General features: G+C 34.9%; 1 protein-coding gene across 1 annotated transcript in view; it reads left to right on the plus strand.

Moving 5' to 3' along the window:
• LOC107749216 (ephrin type-B receptor 1-like) overlaps window positions 1-16,778 on the plus strand; it is a 226,455-nt gene that overhangs the window by 81,467 nt on the left and 128,210 nt on the right. The window contains exon 2 of the mRNA XM_016564311.1: window positions 5,915-5,979. Within this exon, the coding sequence (XP_016419797.1) occupies window positions 5,915-5,979 (65 nt within the window). The remainder of the gene's footprint in view (window positions 1-5,914; window positions 5,980-16,778) is intronic.

Raw genomic sequence — 16,778 nt, forward strand, 5'->3', positions numbered from 1 at the left:
TATATGCAGAGAGAGCGAGAAATGCTCATCTTTGTTTTTCATACTTAATTTTTAGATTTTTAGATTGCTATCTTACCATCTTACACCTATTCATTTTTTAAAAGGATTATATTATTATATTATTATATATTATATATTATATTATGATGTATCTGTTCACGTTTAATACAATAATAATATAACATTGTATACTGTATAATATTATATACATTTTTTGATTGCTTACTGTATGTCATCTAATACTCACTTAAAGTTAATATTTAAAAAGACAAAAATATTAATAGCACTGTTAATTGTAATCTTTAGCAAGTCTCAGAATAGATTTTCACAAAATGTTTATTCTTACCTAAATTTTTGTACACCGTAGTGTATGCATTTATTTAATAGAATTTATATACATTCTGTTTTTAGTATTTTGTTTATTTCTTTATAATTTTTCATCTATACCTTGGAAGTAATTATTATTATTTATTTTTTTTATTATATCGGCCAGAAATGTAATACTGTGTATCCTTATTTGATGTCAGTGACTGAAAACACTGTTGGGTTTTGCATCGTAACCGATTGCAACATGCCAGGTTTCAGCTGGACACGACGGGTGCAGGGAAGGGAAAAGAAAAATTGTTCAGTGAAGCTCTAAACACAAAGAGAACAGAAAACAGCAAGCAAACTTGTGTGTAATGGCAGAGGTAAAGAGGGTCACCGTGTGTAAATGAGATTGGCTTTACTATTATGCATGAAATATTTGATCTACTCAGTGTGCTCGCACCTTCCTACTCTCTGCTTTCTCTGGTGGGCTCTGTTTTGTATCTCTTTGTTGGCGTTTTGCATCCTAACAAGATTCCATGATCCCTTTGTGCCATTATGCTAATTTGTTATAGGCCACGTGTTGCATATTAATGAGCTGGAAGCTGATATGACCTCAAAAAGCATTAAGCTCTGTATTTTGTAAATGTTTGCAGACTTTGCACTGCTTATTTAACCAAAAACTGGTGCTTTATGTTATTATTATTATTATTATTATTATTTGTTTATTTAATTTATTTTTTATTTTATTTGTAATATACATCATTAATTGTATGATAACAAATATATTTACAAAGATTTTGCTCATTTAAATGCTTTAATGTACTTTAGCTTTTTTTGTTGCTAATATTGCTTATATATATTTGTGACATATATATATATATATATATATATACGTATATGTCATGAAATATTTGATCTACTCAGTGTGCTCGCACCTTCCTACTCTCTGCTTTCTCTGGTGGGCTCTGTTTTGTATCTCTTTGTTGGCGTTTTGCATCCTAACAAGATTCCATGATCCCTTTGTGCCATTATGCTAATTTGTTATAGGCCACGTGTTGCATATTAATGAGCTGGAAGCTGATATGACCTCAAAAAGCATTAAGCTCTGAACCAGCGGCCCGTTCCCCTCACACACGCCGGATGAGAGTGATTTCTCAGGGGGAGGATGTATCTCCTGAGGGAAGTAATGTACAGAGGTCTGTCTCCTCTGAGACACCAGCTGCTGGAGGAACCGCACAGCCTGTGCTATTTAGAGCAATTGAATTATGCTGTGTGTGTTTAATAACAGAGCAGAACCACAGTGTGTGTGTTGTATTGTGTTTGTGTGTGCATTTTTTCAGTCCAGGCATTCAGTATCTCCAATAATCACTCCATGCCCTGCCCACAGCTGTAAAGAGTGTCTCTGATTGGCTCCTAACTCTCCGCTCTCCCAGTTATGTCATAATCAATCAATGAATGATTGATCTTCTGCTTATTATCTCCAACATCTTCAACAGGCTTCATCAATCATCACCGATCAATAACAACAGAATCAGTCGTGTTAATGTAATCTTTTTCTCGCAAGTTTTTAAAATTTAATTTTATACTTTTTAAGTATCTTGTGACTTTACGTGCTATTTTAATTTATGTTCATTTAAATATTTAAGTAGCTTGTGATGCTTATTTATTTATTTTATTATTATTTTAAATTAACTTTATTTTTCAAGTAGTTTGAGCTTGGCATGATATTTTAATTTAATTTAATTGAAATATTTATTTGAAGTAGCTTGTGACTAAGTATTTTATATTTTATTTATATTATTTATTTATTTTTTAATTTTAAGTATGTTGTGGCTTGGCATGCTATTTTAATTTAATATTATTGAAATATTTAAGTAGCTTTTGAGTTATTTTTATTTTATTTTATTTTATTTTATTTTATTTTATTTTATTTTATTTTTATTTTTATTTTATTTCATTTCATTTTACTTTACTTTGCTTTATTTTTATTTACTTTATTTTACTTTAGTTGACTTTACTATTTAATTTAATTTAATTTAATTTTATTTTATTTTCATGAAAATTAGCTCCCCTATGCAAGTTTGAATTATGGGTAGGGTTTGACTGAGCAATGTTTGTCATAAAAATATGCTATTAATATATTTAAATACCTGATTTAAAATTGTAATAACACTTCAAAATAATACTGTATTAAAGAGACTTATTTAATTTTTTTTATTAATTAATAACTCCAAATTTTGAACAGTATTTTTTAGTACTGAATAAAATATTCATCTCGACTCTTGACTGAGCTTGCAGTGCACTGTGGGGTCTGTTTTAATTATTTTCATTAATTATTAATTATTATTTTAAATTGTTTTCATTACACTCGTGCCTTAAAAGATAGTATTATTTTGCTGTCTACCAGTTGGAACCATTGAATATGAGTCTAAAATCCCAAGTATGCAGCTCAGGGCTTTGAAATTTTGCCTGCATACAGAGAATAAACATGGTTAGACAGAGGAACGCTGATTTGAATTGGATTTGTTGTGTTTGAGGAAGTTAACTGGGCATTACCGGCTGCCACTGACTCGGATAAAAACTTTATGAGCCTTATTGATGCTTTCCTGAAGCGTTTGACAATATGCGTTACCATTCATACGAGTGAGTCTGTGTTTTCTCGATCAGCCAGCGGTGAGTTATTGACGGCTGGGGAGGAGAGTGTCACGTTATCGCAGAATTATACATCATGTTATGAATCCATCAGCGGGAGGCTCGAGTGCTTGTCATCTGCTTCTCCTCATCTATCTGAAAGAGAGCGAGGCTTTCTTACTTCATCTTCTCTTTCTTCCTCTTGAAATATAGAGAAACGTCAAAGGAGAAGAGTGTATGATTAACTCCAGAGAGATGGAGATGTGAGGGATGCAGAGAGTGAGAGGAGAGTGGAAATGACAGTTGGCTTCCGGTGCGTAGCGTCGGATTGTGTTTTGTGGAAAGAGTGGATATTCTTCATCTTTTCTCTCTCCTGTGACATCAGGTGTTACTTACAACCATCCCAGTGTGTGTGTGTGTGTGTGTGTGTGTGTGTTAGGGCTGTGTATCACCAGCAAAGTCACGATACGATAAAACGCATTCTAATATATTTTTAAAAAATCATTTACATTGCTGGTAGGTTATCATTGCACAAATTAACACTCTCTACAATTAAAAAAAAAAATTAGAAGAGTTCTAAACTAACGCGCTGTCTTCACTGTATCTAACGCACACACGCTCAAGGCTGATTTAAGGCTGATTTATACTCGATGCGTCCGCAAGTTCGCTTAGGTGCGCGCGGCAAATATGACATCATCGCGGTGTTGGCGGAAGTTTGCTTTGAGTGCGCACGACGTCGTTTCGCGTGGCGGTGTGCACGACATTTTTTGTAACTTTCCAAGCAGCTCCCAGTGTTGCCAACTTAGCAATTTTGTTGCTAGATTTAGCAACTTTTCAGACTACCCTAGCAACGTTTTCTTCCAAAAGCACCTAGCAACAAATGTAGCTATTTTTTACAATTTATTTGGCAACATTTAGCAACTTTTGATAAGTGACTCAAACGATAAAAAAGGCACACATTTTCCATCTAAATTACACAAAAAGAGGAAAACCAAAGATGCCTAGTAGTACACACATCACGTGACTTAAGTTAAATGCTATTTGCAATTGTTCAACAATAATTCAACGGATCTGCATGCTTTCTAATTGCTCTCGCGGTGCTTTGATGTCAAACACTGATCGAACTGCGCAGCGCCGCTTCAAGACGAACACACCTATTGTGATACACCTTTTTAGTAGCTTGTACCTGTGATTGTTGTTCAGTTAGTACACTATAAGAAAAATATCTAGAAAAATGGAAAGGGTACTAGTAATTTTCCAGGACATTATCCATTATCCATTATCCGTTGTAACTCTATAACCCGAAAACACAAAATACAATGCGTAATTTAAAATACAGGTAAAAAAAACCTGTGAAAAATCATATTAACATAGTAGACTATTTTTACAGGCTTTTCTTAGAGTGTAGCATACAAACTAACTACTAATACACTGCTTAAAAGTATAATTGTTCAGAGCGACAGTAGAAAAACCATTACGCCTATGGAGAGTCCCCACAAGGATAGCAAACCAGACATGTGTGTGTGTGTGTGTGTGTGTGTGTGACGGACCCAGAGGGAAGGGTAGAAGGAGAATGGCTGTTGGTTGGTTTAGGAGTTGGATGTAGATCTGTTTACACTGATGTGGTTTGACTTCAGAAACTTGTTGTGCTACTTTAACGATGTCATAGTGCAGGAAGCCCCCACAGCGCAGCAGAACTGAAGTGAAGGTCATCATACTGACATGTGCAGTTTACTTTTCAGAGCCATTACTCATGCTTGCAAAAAGGAGCATAAAACAATATTGCAGACTGAATACAAATTGGTTACTCAATGAAAAGGGTGCTTTTGAGGTTCCATTGGTTTTCAGTTTGATAAAGTGATTAAAGAAAGTCTTTGGATGATATAAAATATTCACTGAGATTCACTGAGATCTGATTATTTCATATGAGCTGTACCTCTTGGGAAGAGAATTTGATGCTAATATTTGTAGTATCTATCTACTCTTAAGTGATCATATTTCAGAATATTTATTTATTTAAAATTATGGAATAGTTCATTATTTTAAAGGAAGAAAAATACTTTGACGTTGTGCATTTAGCTATTATGGCAAGGAGAAATTGGAAACAAGAAGAAAGACCAAAAATCTTAATGAAATGAAGAAACTTATTTAGTTAGAATAAGTAAATAAATACATACTGTACATACACTTTTTCACTGACATTGACATGAGGACAGACCAAAAATATATGTTCATTAAATAAGAGCGAGAGAGAGAGTGAGGGAGAACTGCTAAAAATAAAAGTATTATTTTTAGTTATTTTGTAAAAAAAACAAAAAAAACCTGACATTTTGTGTGGATCCCTTGAATGTTCTATGATGTTAAATTTCATCTCCATGAGAAAAAAAACAGAACAAAGTTACTAAAGAATACATTTTATTTTATTTATTTATTTTGTTCTATTGAAAAATTTCTGTAAAAACTGACATCAGCTATTATTATAATTTTTTTTTTATGCACATACTGTAGGTATAAGGGACACAAATGGCACCTGTTTTGTTGAATTTTGTGTTTTGATGGTTTGATGTTATCTTTGATGGTCAGTGATGTTAAAGTCAGGTATCAATCCAGGTTCTCTATCGCTTTCAACCATCTTATCAGTGTTTGGTGGAGTGTGTGTATGTGGATTATTCTCCCGGCTGGTCAAAGATATCTCCCTTGATAAGGTCAGACAAGAGCTGACCACTTTAAGGACACAGACAGCTTATCCTCTATCCATCTTCAGAAACACAGGGCCACTGTGGTGCAAAAGTGGCACTGCGGAGAGTTTGAATTCTAGAGCAATGCTTTTCATTCCTGCCCTCTATTGTGCATTCCTCCCTTATCTGAAACACCCAGTTCAGTTTTCTCTGTTAAGATACCACAGTTCTAAATGAATACCTGCAACATACATTTTCATGATTCCTCATAAAACTTTGTTTTGTGTGCTTTTCAGAAACATTAATGGACACCCGGACCGCCACAGCAGAGCTCGGGTGGACGGCGTACCCTTCGTCAGGGGTGAGTGTGTGTGTGTGTGTGTGAGTGTGTTTGCATCAATACATGACCTGCAGAACTGCTCACACTGTGTTAAAACACTTACGGTGTGTCTTTGATTTCTAGAAAAGCACTTTAAACCGAAACCTCCTTCTATTCACCCTTCAGCAACAGCTTACTAGAGAATGAGTGACTAAATGCTTTCAGATTAGCTCTGAAATACGCCGTAAAATATGTTTGTACTACAGGTGCCGTGTCTGAATGCTGAAATGAAGAGATCAACGTCACACACAAGCACACACTTCTTTATCTCCCTACCAAAAGGCACAAAGCGAAACCCTCGTCGCAATCGGCATGCGCATTTCACTCTGCAGTTCACATTTAGAAGGACTTAATGACATAATGGGTCCACTTAAAGGAAAAAAGCACCTCTGAATTGGTCTAAATATGGTCCGGAGGAGAGAGGGCTACTGTAATGACAGCCGCAGCACTGCTCAACCTGCAGAGAAATATAAAGCTTTCGTTGAACTCTCAATAAGGGCACAAGAGATTGTGTGCTGTCAGAGTGTATTTCTCATTGAGCTTCTGTAGAAAGTGATACACGGGTGCTTGTTCGTTCTGTTGCTGTTGTCAAATAGAAACGTCTGTTAGCCCGATAGCACAGCGACTTGCTGATTTTATCAGTGTGAGCAAGTTTTTTTTTTCCTAATCAGTATAACCGGTATTGCCCCACCCACACTGAAATCTCATTGGACTAAAATCATTTCAGTTCATGTTACTATGCAACATCAAAATCAGATGTAATTTAGCAATTAATTTAGTCTTATTCAATTGTAAATTAAAATAAATTAAGCAAATTAAAAATGTAATTGTAAATTAAAATAAGTTAAGTACATTAAAAATTAAATTGTATATTAAAAATAAATTTAAATTCTGAAAGTTCATTGTTTAAAGATGGTCTAAAAATGTAATTTAATATGATTTTACTAACTAGTAACAATAACTGGAGTGAGCTATGTTATATAGGCAGAAATGTTTCTATGATATCCCAGAAGCCTCTCTCTCTCTCTCTGTCTCTGTCTGTCCGTTCGACCAGCTGTGCTTTAAAATTAATAATAAAAGTACCATCCTCAGATGGTCAGCGGAGGCCACACACGCACACCCACGCGGGCGTATGACACACGCGTCTGACAGTGATGGACAGGAAATGTAGTGAGAGGAAATCCATTAGCTCATCATGCTACAGACAGCCATATTCCTCTAATTAGTGTGGTTTGCTGAGGCAAGCATTCCCATTACTACTGCTCAAGCTGAAGGATTTCAACAAACACCAAGTATCAAACTTTGTCACTTCGTGGTGGAATGTTTTTCATGGACAAGCACCACTCACACCTAGTATAGATACTGTACAATTTTATTTGATTTATGTTAATATTTTTAATTAATTTAATTTTTAATGAATATTATTTTTTGTCCATTTGTGGTGTCTTTCATGGACAAGCACAGTTTAAATAAATTAAGTAAGCAAATAAATAAATTTGATTTCATTTATTTATTTAATTTTATATATTTGTATATATTTTATATATTCAATTTTATAAATTTTATTTTGTCTATTAACTTTGTTGCTTTGTGGTGATGTTTTTCATGGATAATGACTACTCACTTTTATTTATTTGTTTACATACATTACATTTTATTTGTTTATTTTTTCCATTAACTTTATCACTTCGTGGTGGCATTTTTGTCATGGATAAACACCACTCACATTTATTACAGTTAATATATATATATATTATTATACTAATTTTATTTATTTATTTATATTAACTTTGTCACTTCGTGGTGGCATATTTTCAATGGATAAACACTACTCGCATTTATTTATTTAAAAATATTTTATTAAATTAAATTTTATTTGTTTATTTTTTCTAGTAAGTTTTCCACTTTGTGGTGACATGTTTTTCATGGATAAGCACCACTCACATTTATTTCAGATAATGTATATTATTATACTAATTTTATTTATTTATTTACTTACTTGCTTATTCATTAATTCGTTCGTTCGTTCATTCATTGTATATTATAGTTCTTTTCTGGCATAATTTTTTCCCCTCTCTATTTAAACTGTGAGATATTTTGTTTTGCTGAATGGAGTGGTTTTGTCTCTCTCCGTTTCTTTTGCGTTTTCTTCCTCTTATCCTCTTTTCTCCTCACTTCATTCTCTCTTTTGGGTCACATGTGGAGGTTTAACCCTGCTCGTCCTTCACACGCACTATTGACTGCGTTCATGATTCATTCACACCATTTGGCGAATTCTCACAGCTGCCCCCTCCAGCGCACCCACATCCGTCTTTCTCTAATACGTCTATCTTTCCATTAGCCCCCCTCTCCTTTTCTCCTAAAGAAATCCCTAAAATCCCCAAATCCTCGCAGACCTCATCCGGCCACTCCTACTAAAAAGGCTCACGCACGCATCTTGAGCTCGAATGGCCGATTGTTCCCCTCTGTCTCTGCGATTACCTTTCACGCCTGCTCACCCCGTCCCTCACCCAGAGGTCAGAGGTCGGCTGCTTCTTCAGCAGCCCATATTTAATTCATCATCCCAGTCTGTGTATGTGTGCGTGTAATGCTCTCTGGAGACTTAGAGATGTGCTATTGATTATACAAAGTATGTGCTATGCCATGATTCCCCTTTCTGCTGTCACAGCAGTCGTACTTTAGCATGTGTGAACGTATTGATCGTGTGGGCTCTGGGTGATTTGGAAGGGAAAGCAGACACTCGGTCCATATGAATCTGAATTAATTATCAGGGCTGTGTCATGTGAGAGACTCTTAATTGTCATTTTGATTCAGCCTGCTTTTTTGCACCATAATGCAACAAGAGCAGTACCACTGGGTGTTTATGACAGCCGCATGCAAACATGTTAAACAAATTTAGCCGAGTGAGTTTGTATCCTTAACCTACAAACCTAGAAAACTCCCCAAGATGTCTTACTAGAGCGTCATCATTACTTTAGCTTAAAAACACTACAAACTTTTAGCAAAAACATCAGAAAGGAGCTTAACCCTCTGGTGCATTTTTTATTTTATTTTTTATTTTATAATTTTCTTTTACTTTGATGAAATGAATATACTGTATTTTAGTTGTATTTAATATTGTGCAATTTTAGGGGATTTATTTTATCATTCTTAATTCTATTTATGCAGTAGTTATAATCGATTTATTACCTGTTAATCAGCATAGACCTGAAAATGAAATTTCCAACTTAAAGGCAGGGTATGTGATTTTTCAAAAACACTTTAGAAAACTGATTCGGGCCGAATAACCTTTAATCTGTTGTAAATCTTGTAAATCCAAATGCTTTGGAGCACAGATTTAAGTCTCTTTTTAAAGAAGACACTTGACAAATTATTGCTGAAGTGGGGAAAAAAAAGGAAATGCAAAAAAGTAGATGTTTAAGTTGGTTGTCATGAAAAATGCACAAAAATACTGTTTTCAAATTTTATATGAAATACATATTTTTTCAAAACATGTTTTACTCTAAAACTGCAAGAAAATCAATGCCATAAATCTAAACAAGCTGTGTTCCAAATTTGAGGTTGATATTTTAAAAAATGAGCTTTCAGTAAGATTTTGTTGTCACTGTGGGTGCAGTGGCAAACGTCTTTACTAGATGAAATTTGCTTTCCATTTGTTTCCAATGCGGTCATTTTAGATCCCAAGGAGTACCAGTTTATCAGACTTATTCTTTACTCTTAGCTCTACTGTTTTTTCATCCATTGAACACAAAAAGACAAAATGTTTTTAACTCTACTTTTTGGTCATTTTTGGAGCTTGACAGCGTCCATGCTTTCATTGAATGAAAAAAAATGTTGTCTCTGTGCCTCACGATTCCCTTCAGTGGTTTCTCTGGATTTACCAATTGAGATGCCTGCTCTGCAGTAGTATAAAAAGTCTGTGTGTGTGTGTGTGTGTGTGAGGTAGATTAAAAAAGGCCTTAATTGAAGTCTACCCAGTCTTTTTGCTCTTCTGTTCTTTTGAAAGGGAAAGCAATTTAGCCCTCCATCCTTCTCTCTGACAAGCTAAACAAGGACGGTCACTATCTTTTGCTGTTTTCTCTCAGCTCAATCACAGCCGTCCATGTGCCTGCAGCTTTTCAGATGCCCTTCGTTCCATTCCCTCTTTATTCATCTTTCATTTTACCCTCTCTTTTCTCATCTCACCCACCCATTCTTGCTTTGGGAAGTCTGTTGCTTGGCCCTACACTGCAAAGAAAAATGTACTTAATCAGTGTTGTTTTTTTTTTTCCCCCAGTTAGAATATCTAGACATGCCAAAAACAAGATACATTTTATTTTTATACACTCTTGTTAAAAAGATTTGCCAGTATATTGTTATTTTGAAATGTATATTTTTTGAAATGCTCACTAAGGCTGCATTTATTAGATCAAAAATACAGTACAATTTAAAATAATGGTTTTCTATTTGAATATATTTTAAAATGTAATTTATTCCAGTGATGCAAAGCTAAATTTTCAGCATCATTACTCCAGTCTTCAGTGTCACATGATCCTTTAGAAACCATTCTAATATGATTTGCTGCTAAATAAATATTTATTATATGTTTATCAATATATATTGATTTATTATTATACATTTATTATATATAGTATCAACTTTGAAAACCATTTTTGCTACTTAATATTTTTGTGGAAAGCATGATACATTTCTTATTTCAGTATTTTTTGATGAATAGAAAGTGCAAAAGAACAGCATTTATTTAAAATAGAAATCATTTGTAAAATTGTCAGTGTATTTATGCATACTTACTGAATAAAAATATGCATTTTTTTAAAGAAAAAATCATACTGACCCCAGATTTTAAAACATTAGTGTAGTGATTTATTTATTTATTTTTCCTCAAAACAAGTTAAAATATCTGTCTGTGCCTTAAAACAAAATACACCTATATTAAAGTATATTGGCACCAATATTATTTGTTTACATTAATAGTACGACATGTGCACTGTATGTAGCACTGTGCTGCATGTTATAATTTTGTTATTTCTATATAGTCACAGTGTGAAATTTATAGCCTGCTCTGCTTTGCTATAAATGCTGCTTATGTGTGTAGTGTCAAATAGGTGTTACTCTAGCAGAACGTACCTACTGCTGACCTGCTATATGTGCCACATTTCCATCTCACTAATGAATGCGCAGCCTGAGATTCATTCAGCTGATAAGCCTGAAGAACTCGCTGTAGCTGCTGACGCCATCTGTCTGTTGCTGAATCATATTTGAGAAGTGAAGTCCAGACGTTTATTGATGTCTAAGAGCAGATATTGTACAGACGCTGCATATTTCCTTAGGGACACCCTGCTCTCTCTTTTATAATAAAATCTGTCAGTAGAAAAAGGCAGAAAAGAAAGACAAAAAAAACAACTGGGGGACACACGTATGGTCCGGATATATTTCACCTGTGTTCTTTTTCTCAACCATCTTCACTTGAGGTTTTCCACGTTCAAGAGAGGTGGTTTTTATATTCCAAAGTTATATTCATTTATCGCTCGTAAATCAGATTTTAAAAAATGAGACTGAAAATATATTCCAATCCCTTGTTATTAGCATCATTAAATGCATTAAACATTACATTACAGTAGGTACATTTAGAAAGAAAAAAAGAGAAAAGAAAAAAACCTAAACAATTAAAAAATAAGAATTGGGGTGAATCATTAAGTTGTGAATAATTTATTGCCATTGTGTGCATAACATGTAATCATGTAATCCATAACATAAAAAATAACTGTAATCTGATTATGAACATTTTTAAACATAATATAATCTAATTATAAGTACTTAAAGGGTTAGTTCACCCAAAAATAAAAATTCTGTCATTAATTACTCACCCTTGTGTTGTTCGAAACCCGTAAGACCTTCGTTCATCTTCAGAACACAATTTAAGATATGTTTGATGAAATCTGAGGGCTCTCTGACCCTCCCATAGACAGCAAGGTAACTACCACGTTCAAGGTCCAGAAAAGTACCAAGATGATCGACAAAGTAGTCCTTGTGACATCAGTGGTTCAACTGTAAAGTTACGAAGCTACGAGAATACTTTTTTGCGCAAAGAAAACAAAAATAACAACTTTATTCCACATTTTCATCTCTACTGCGTCACTTGTGGGCACGCATTCACGACAGTATCATGACGCGAGCGTGTGGCGGCGCAGGCGCTGACCCAGATCCTAGCGTGATGACGTCATTACGCCGGATCTGGGTCATCTCCGCCACATGCTTGCGTCATGATACTGTCGTCATGATACCGTCTGATGTCACACGGACTACTTTGTCGATCATCTTGGTACTTTTCTGGACCTTGAACGTGGTAGTTACCTTGCTGTCTATGGGAGGGTCAGAGAGCCCTCAGATTTCATCAAACATATCTTAAATTGTGTTCTGAAGATGAACGAAGGTCTTACGGGTTTCGAACAACACAAGGGTGAGTAATTAATGACAGAATTTTAATTTTTGGGTGAACTAACCCTTTAATTTTTGGAATCTGAATATGTCATCATTATTACATGTACTCAGTTACTACCCAGATATGTATGTATGTATATATATATGTGTGTGTGTGTGTGTGTGTCACTAAAAACACCCAGCATTGACTGTAAGTTTTGCACCAACAAGCGCCAGTCAAAAAATAAAAAAATCTAGTATTTGAATGTTTTCAGTGTGCACTGCTGGTTTATTTTAGGATGAACTCAAGGTTAAGTGTAGTTTTGCACCAAATTATCAAGAGGAAAAGCGAGAGAGAAGGTGGCACTCATGTACGCTATGTCGTCTCTACTTGTGCACATTAAGAGCACTGTTCTCCAAAGAGCGATGGCCCGCAGCAGTGCTACATAAAGTGCTATCCCTCGCACACTTCAGGGTGCAGTACGCGTGTGTGTGTTTTAAAGTGATTTTTCAGTGTTAAGTGCTTTGGGTCACTTAAGAACACAAATGGACGAGAGTGTGCGTTTGTGAAGTCTGTTGCCTATGGACTTGTAACTAGTTGTGAGTTAACACTTAGTGACAAGTGGCAGCGCGCACAGGCTTTCCCCCCTCTCTGTGAGAATAGATGTTCTCGCTGCATTTTCTGCCTTTAGATCACTTAAGTGGATGTACACGAGAATATCTGCCCTTCTTTCTTGTATATTTAATGTCTTGTTCTCTTTTATACTTAGCAACAGCTCTACGTATGCACACTACTCAGCCGAGGCCACTTTGAGGAGGTGATTTAAGGCGTGTCATGTCCTGTCCTAAAAAACAAGACAAGTTTTTCCATAGACTGAGTGTCCCGCTGTGTCTAGTTTCACAGAGCTAAACTTTTGACTGCTGTTATAAACTCTGGTCCACTTTGCAGTTCATAAGAACCGACTTGAACAGTAAGAGATGTAATGTGAACAGGAGCTACTTGTGACATTTAGAGGTGCCTAAGTCTTGCTGTAATGCTACTCAAAAACTCTGACAGTCTGCGTATCCTGAATAGTACCTCAGAAGGGGTTATTGTGTTTACCTGGCATATTTGGAGATGTGCATGCAATGTTACTGCAGGGTTTTGAAGGTCTTCAACTGACCTGACAGCAACTTCTGAGGCCAGAATGGCGAAAATCTTAAAGAAGTTCAGAAATTTCCAAGAAGTTAAGAAATTCCAAGAAGGTAGTAAGAATTCCTGAGTGCAGTTCTTGAGGAATTCCTAAGAAGTTAAGAAACTTAACTTGTTTCTTTCTTCTGAAGAAAAAAAGAAGAAGATAAGAACATTCTTTTGGAATACAAAATATTCTAAACCTTTTTTAATTAAGAAAAGAAAATAGTAGTTAAGAACAATGGTCACACTTTATTTTAAGGTCACATTCTCGCTATTAACAAACCATTAACTACTGTATGACTTTTGTCTCAATAAACTCCTAATTTGCTGCTTATTAATAGTTAGTAAGGTAGTTGTTAAGTTTAGGTATTGGGTAGGATTAGGGATGTAGAATATGGGCATGTAGAATATGTGCTTTATAAGTACTAATATACTATATGTTAATAATAGGCATGCTAATAAGCAACTAGTTAATAGTGAGAATTGGTCCCTATACTAATGTGTTACCAGAACAATTATATTCTTAAAAATATTTCATGAATTCGGACTCAGAATTTCATGTGTTTTTGTGGTTGATAAAAATCTTGTATATTGTGTTTTGCAGTCAGATTCTTAAACTGAGTCAAGATTATCTTTTTTTTTCTTCATTTCTTTATTTTTGCTAAAATAAGTGTAAATTTTAGAGGCCATATTATGTTAACTGCTCTTCTTCATATATGACCTTAGATAATAAAATCTACTATTTCTACACAAAAGAGCCATTGATTGCCTCAGTAACAGAATGGAGGGTCTCGTTCTGTTGGTGTTGAGTTTTCAGAAAGGTTTTTTTTTTTTTTTTGTCTGCTGAACTTCATACCACGAACTCAGGTTTCATTTGTGGTGAAACCTGTTCAGCAGATTTTTAAACAGATGATATTCACAACCCAAAATGTGGCACTCTTACGTTAATTACCATATTTATATCCCTTCTGCAAATGTTTCCCACACAGTCAATGCAGTCAATGTGAAAAACTAACAGATTCCATGTGGGCAAGGGTCGTTTTGCTTTTAGAGAAGAGATAAAGTGTTTAGTTGCCTCTAATTACACCAAAACATTATTTAAGCAGGCAAATAAAGCTAAATGCCAAAGTCTGTCTGAATTCAAAATAGCACTAGCATACTATAAAATATGGCAGACATAGAAAGAACATCATTTTATTTTGAATTTAACCTTTGTTTTACACCGTGTGTAGCTCTGTGGCTTTTGAAGGGGCGTGGCCTACAGGCTAGATACTTGTAAGGGGCATGCGTTATAACATTCATGTCTCTAAGGGGGTGTGGTTTAGGAGCAGGATGCGTGGCTTGCAGAGAGGCGTGGCCTATAGACACAATAGCATGTGACTTATGTGCTGGATGCTTCGAGAGGGGCATGGTTTCATGGTTAAATGCTATTGGATGACTCAAATCGTGAGTAAAATTTGATGCTGTACCTCAAGTACACTGTAAAAATGATCATTCAAAGTTGAATATATAAGAAGGGAATACTATTATTATTACAGTCTTTCTACATTAGAATTGTATTGTTTAATTCAGTGTTAGTTATTAGTTATTATACACTATTCGTTAACACTTTACTTAAAGACTTGATGTATAATTCATTATAAAGAGTTATTAAAGGGTATAATGCATTGGAATTATTCATAATTTGCATTGTAATACATTGTATCTGTAGCACTGAATTGATTAGTGTTATAATGTTTTAACTGTGGTTACAATTATTTATGAGGGCATTATAAGGTGCATTACAATGCATAATTAATGCATTAAAATTACCTTTATAATGCATTATACATAAATGCTTTAAGTAAAGTGTTACCCACTTACTTATTAGCATGGATATTACTACTGTAGCATTTTTGCTGTTTATTAATACATATTAATGTCTTTATTAGGCATAAATATTTACTATAATAAATGCCTTATTCTGCATCACTGTATTCTATATCCCTTAACCTTATACCTAAACATAACTACCTTACTAACTATCAATAAGCAGTAATAATAATGTCAAGTCAAGTCACCTTTAGAGAGAATAGGTCGTAATTTATATATATTTTTGAGATGGAAAAATGCAGTTTTACAAATGCTAGAAACGTGGCTTTCTAACGAAAGATTGCTATCAAATAGCACACCTAGGCAGAAAAAATCTTTAGTCTAATGTGTTACCGAAATTTACAAGCAATTTCTGAGTGAAAATGGTTTCTACATTAAATTTAACATAAAATGACTTTACATTTACATGCTGTCTTTATCACACAAGCATCACATATTTTATGTAAATTTGAGCTTTTGGGCTTTTGATAATAACCCTCGCTTTTATTTCAGCAAAAAATACTCTTAGTCCAACAGGTAATCTGTTCGCTTTCCTGCATTTTTTATGTATTAATGATGTTGGAAAATTTGCAGAATGGATATAAATATGGTAATGAAACTAAGAGCACTGCATATTTTTTTTGTGAGTTGTGATTTTCTGCAGATCTTTCTGCAGCCCACCATGTTCGTGAAGGCTGTTTGAGGAACAAGAAGTTCTGCTATTATTGCCTTGAGAGTTCAATCTCATAGTACCGAGGACCTTGGCTCAGTGCTTACTGTTCGAGGCCGTTTGCAGTTTCTCTCTCTCTCGTACAGAACATTTAGTTGCTCTAATAAAACTGAACAGCCTTGGATTTGCTCAAGAGCACACAGGGTCTCTGTAACCATCACAACTGCCTTATTAAGCTTCAGAGGTTATGGCTGATGACCATCTGGATAAGAGATTTTTATTTTGGAGGTGTGTGTTAGGGATCCAAGTGAGAAATATTTCCATGAATTTTTGTCTTTTTTATTTGGACAGTCCTGTCTCTTTCTCTCTCTCAGCAGGAGACCAATATGATGAATGGCTGTTTATGAGTGCCATCATGCTGGAGTCCTAACAGCAGTAGGCACTGGGTTGTTGGGCAAAACTCTCTCTCTGTGTAACTCATGGTCATTAACACAATACATTAAGAGCTAAACCACCCCCTGTCTCAATCTTTTATGCCGCTGTAACATGATAAACCAAATATGACACATTTTTACAGCGTTTCTAGTGCTCATTGGGGGGGCTTCCAGGCAAGTCAGTCAGCAAATGTTCAAGAATAGGAAGCTTGTCATGAGGTATTTGCTTCAC

This window comes from Sinocyclocheilus rhinocerous, unplaced genomic scaffold, assembly GCF_001515625.1.
Source record: "Sinocyclocheilus rhinocerous isolate Xijiao unplaced genomic scaffold, SAMN03320098_v1.1 scaffold919, whole genome shotgun sequence".
NCBI lineage: Eukaryota > Metazoa > Chordata > Actinopteri > Cypriniformes > Cyprinidae > Sinocyclocheilus > Sinocyclocheilus rhinocerous.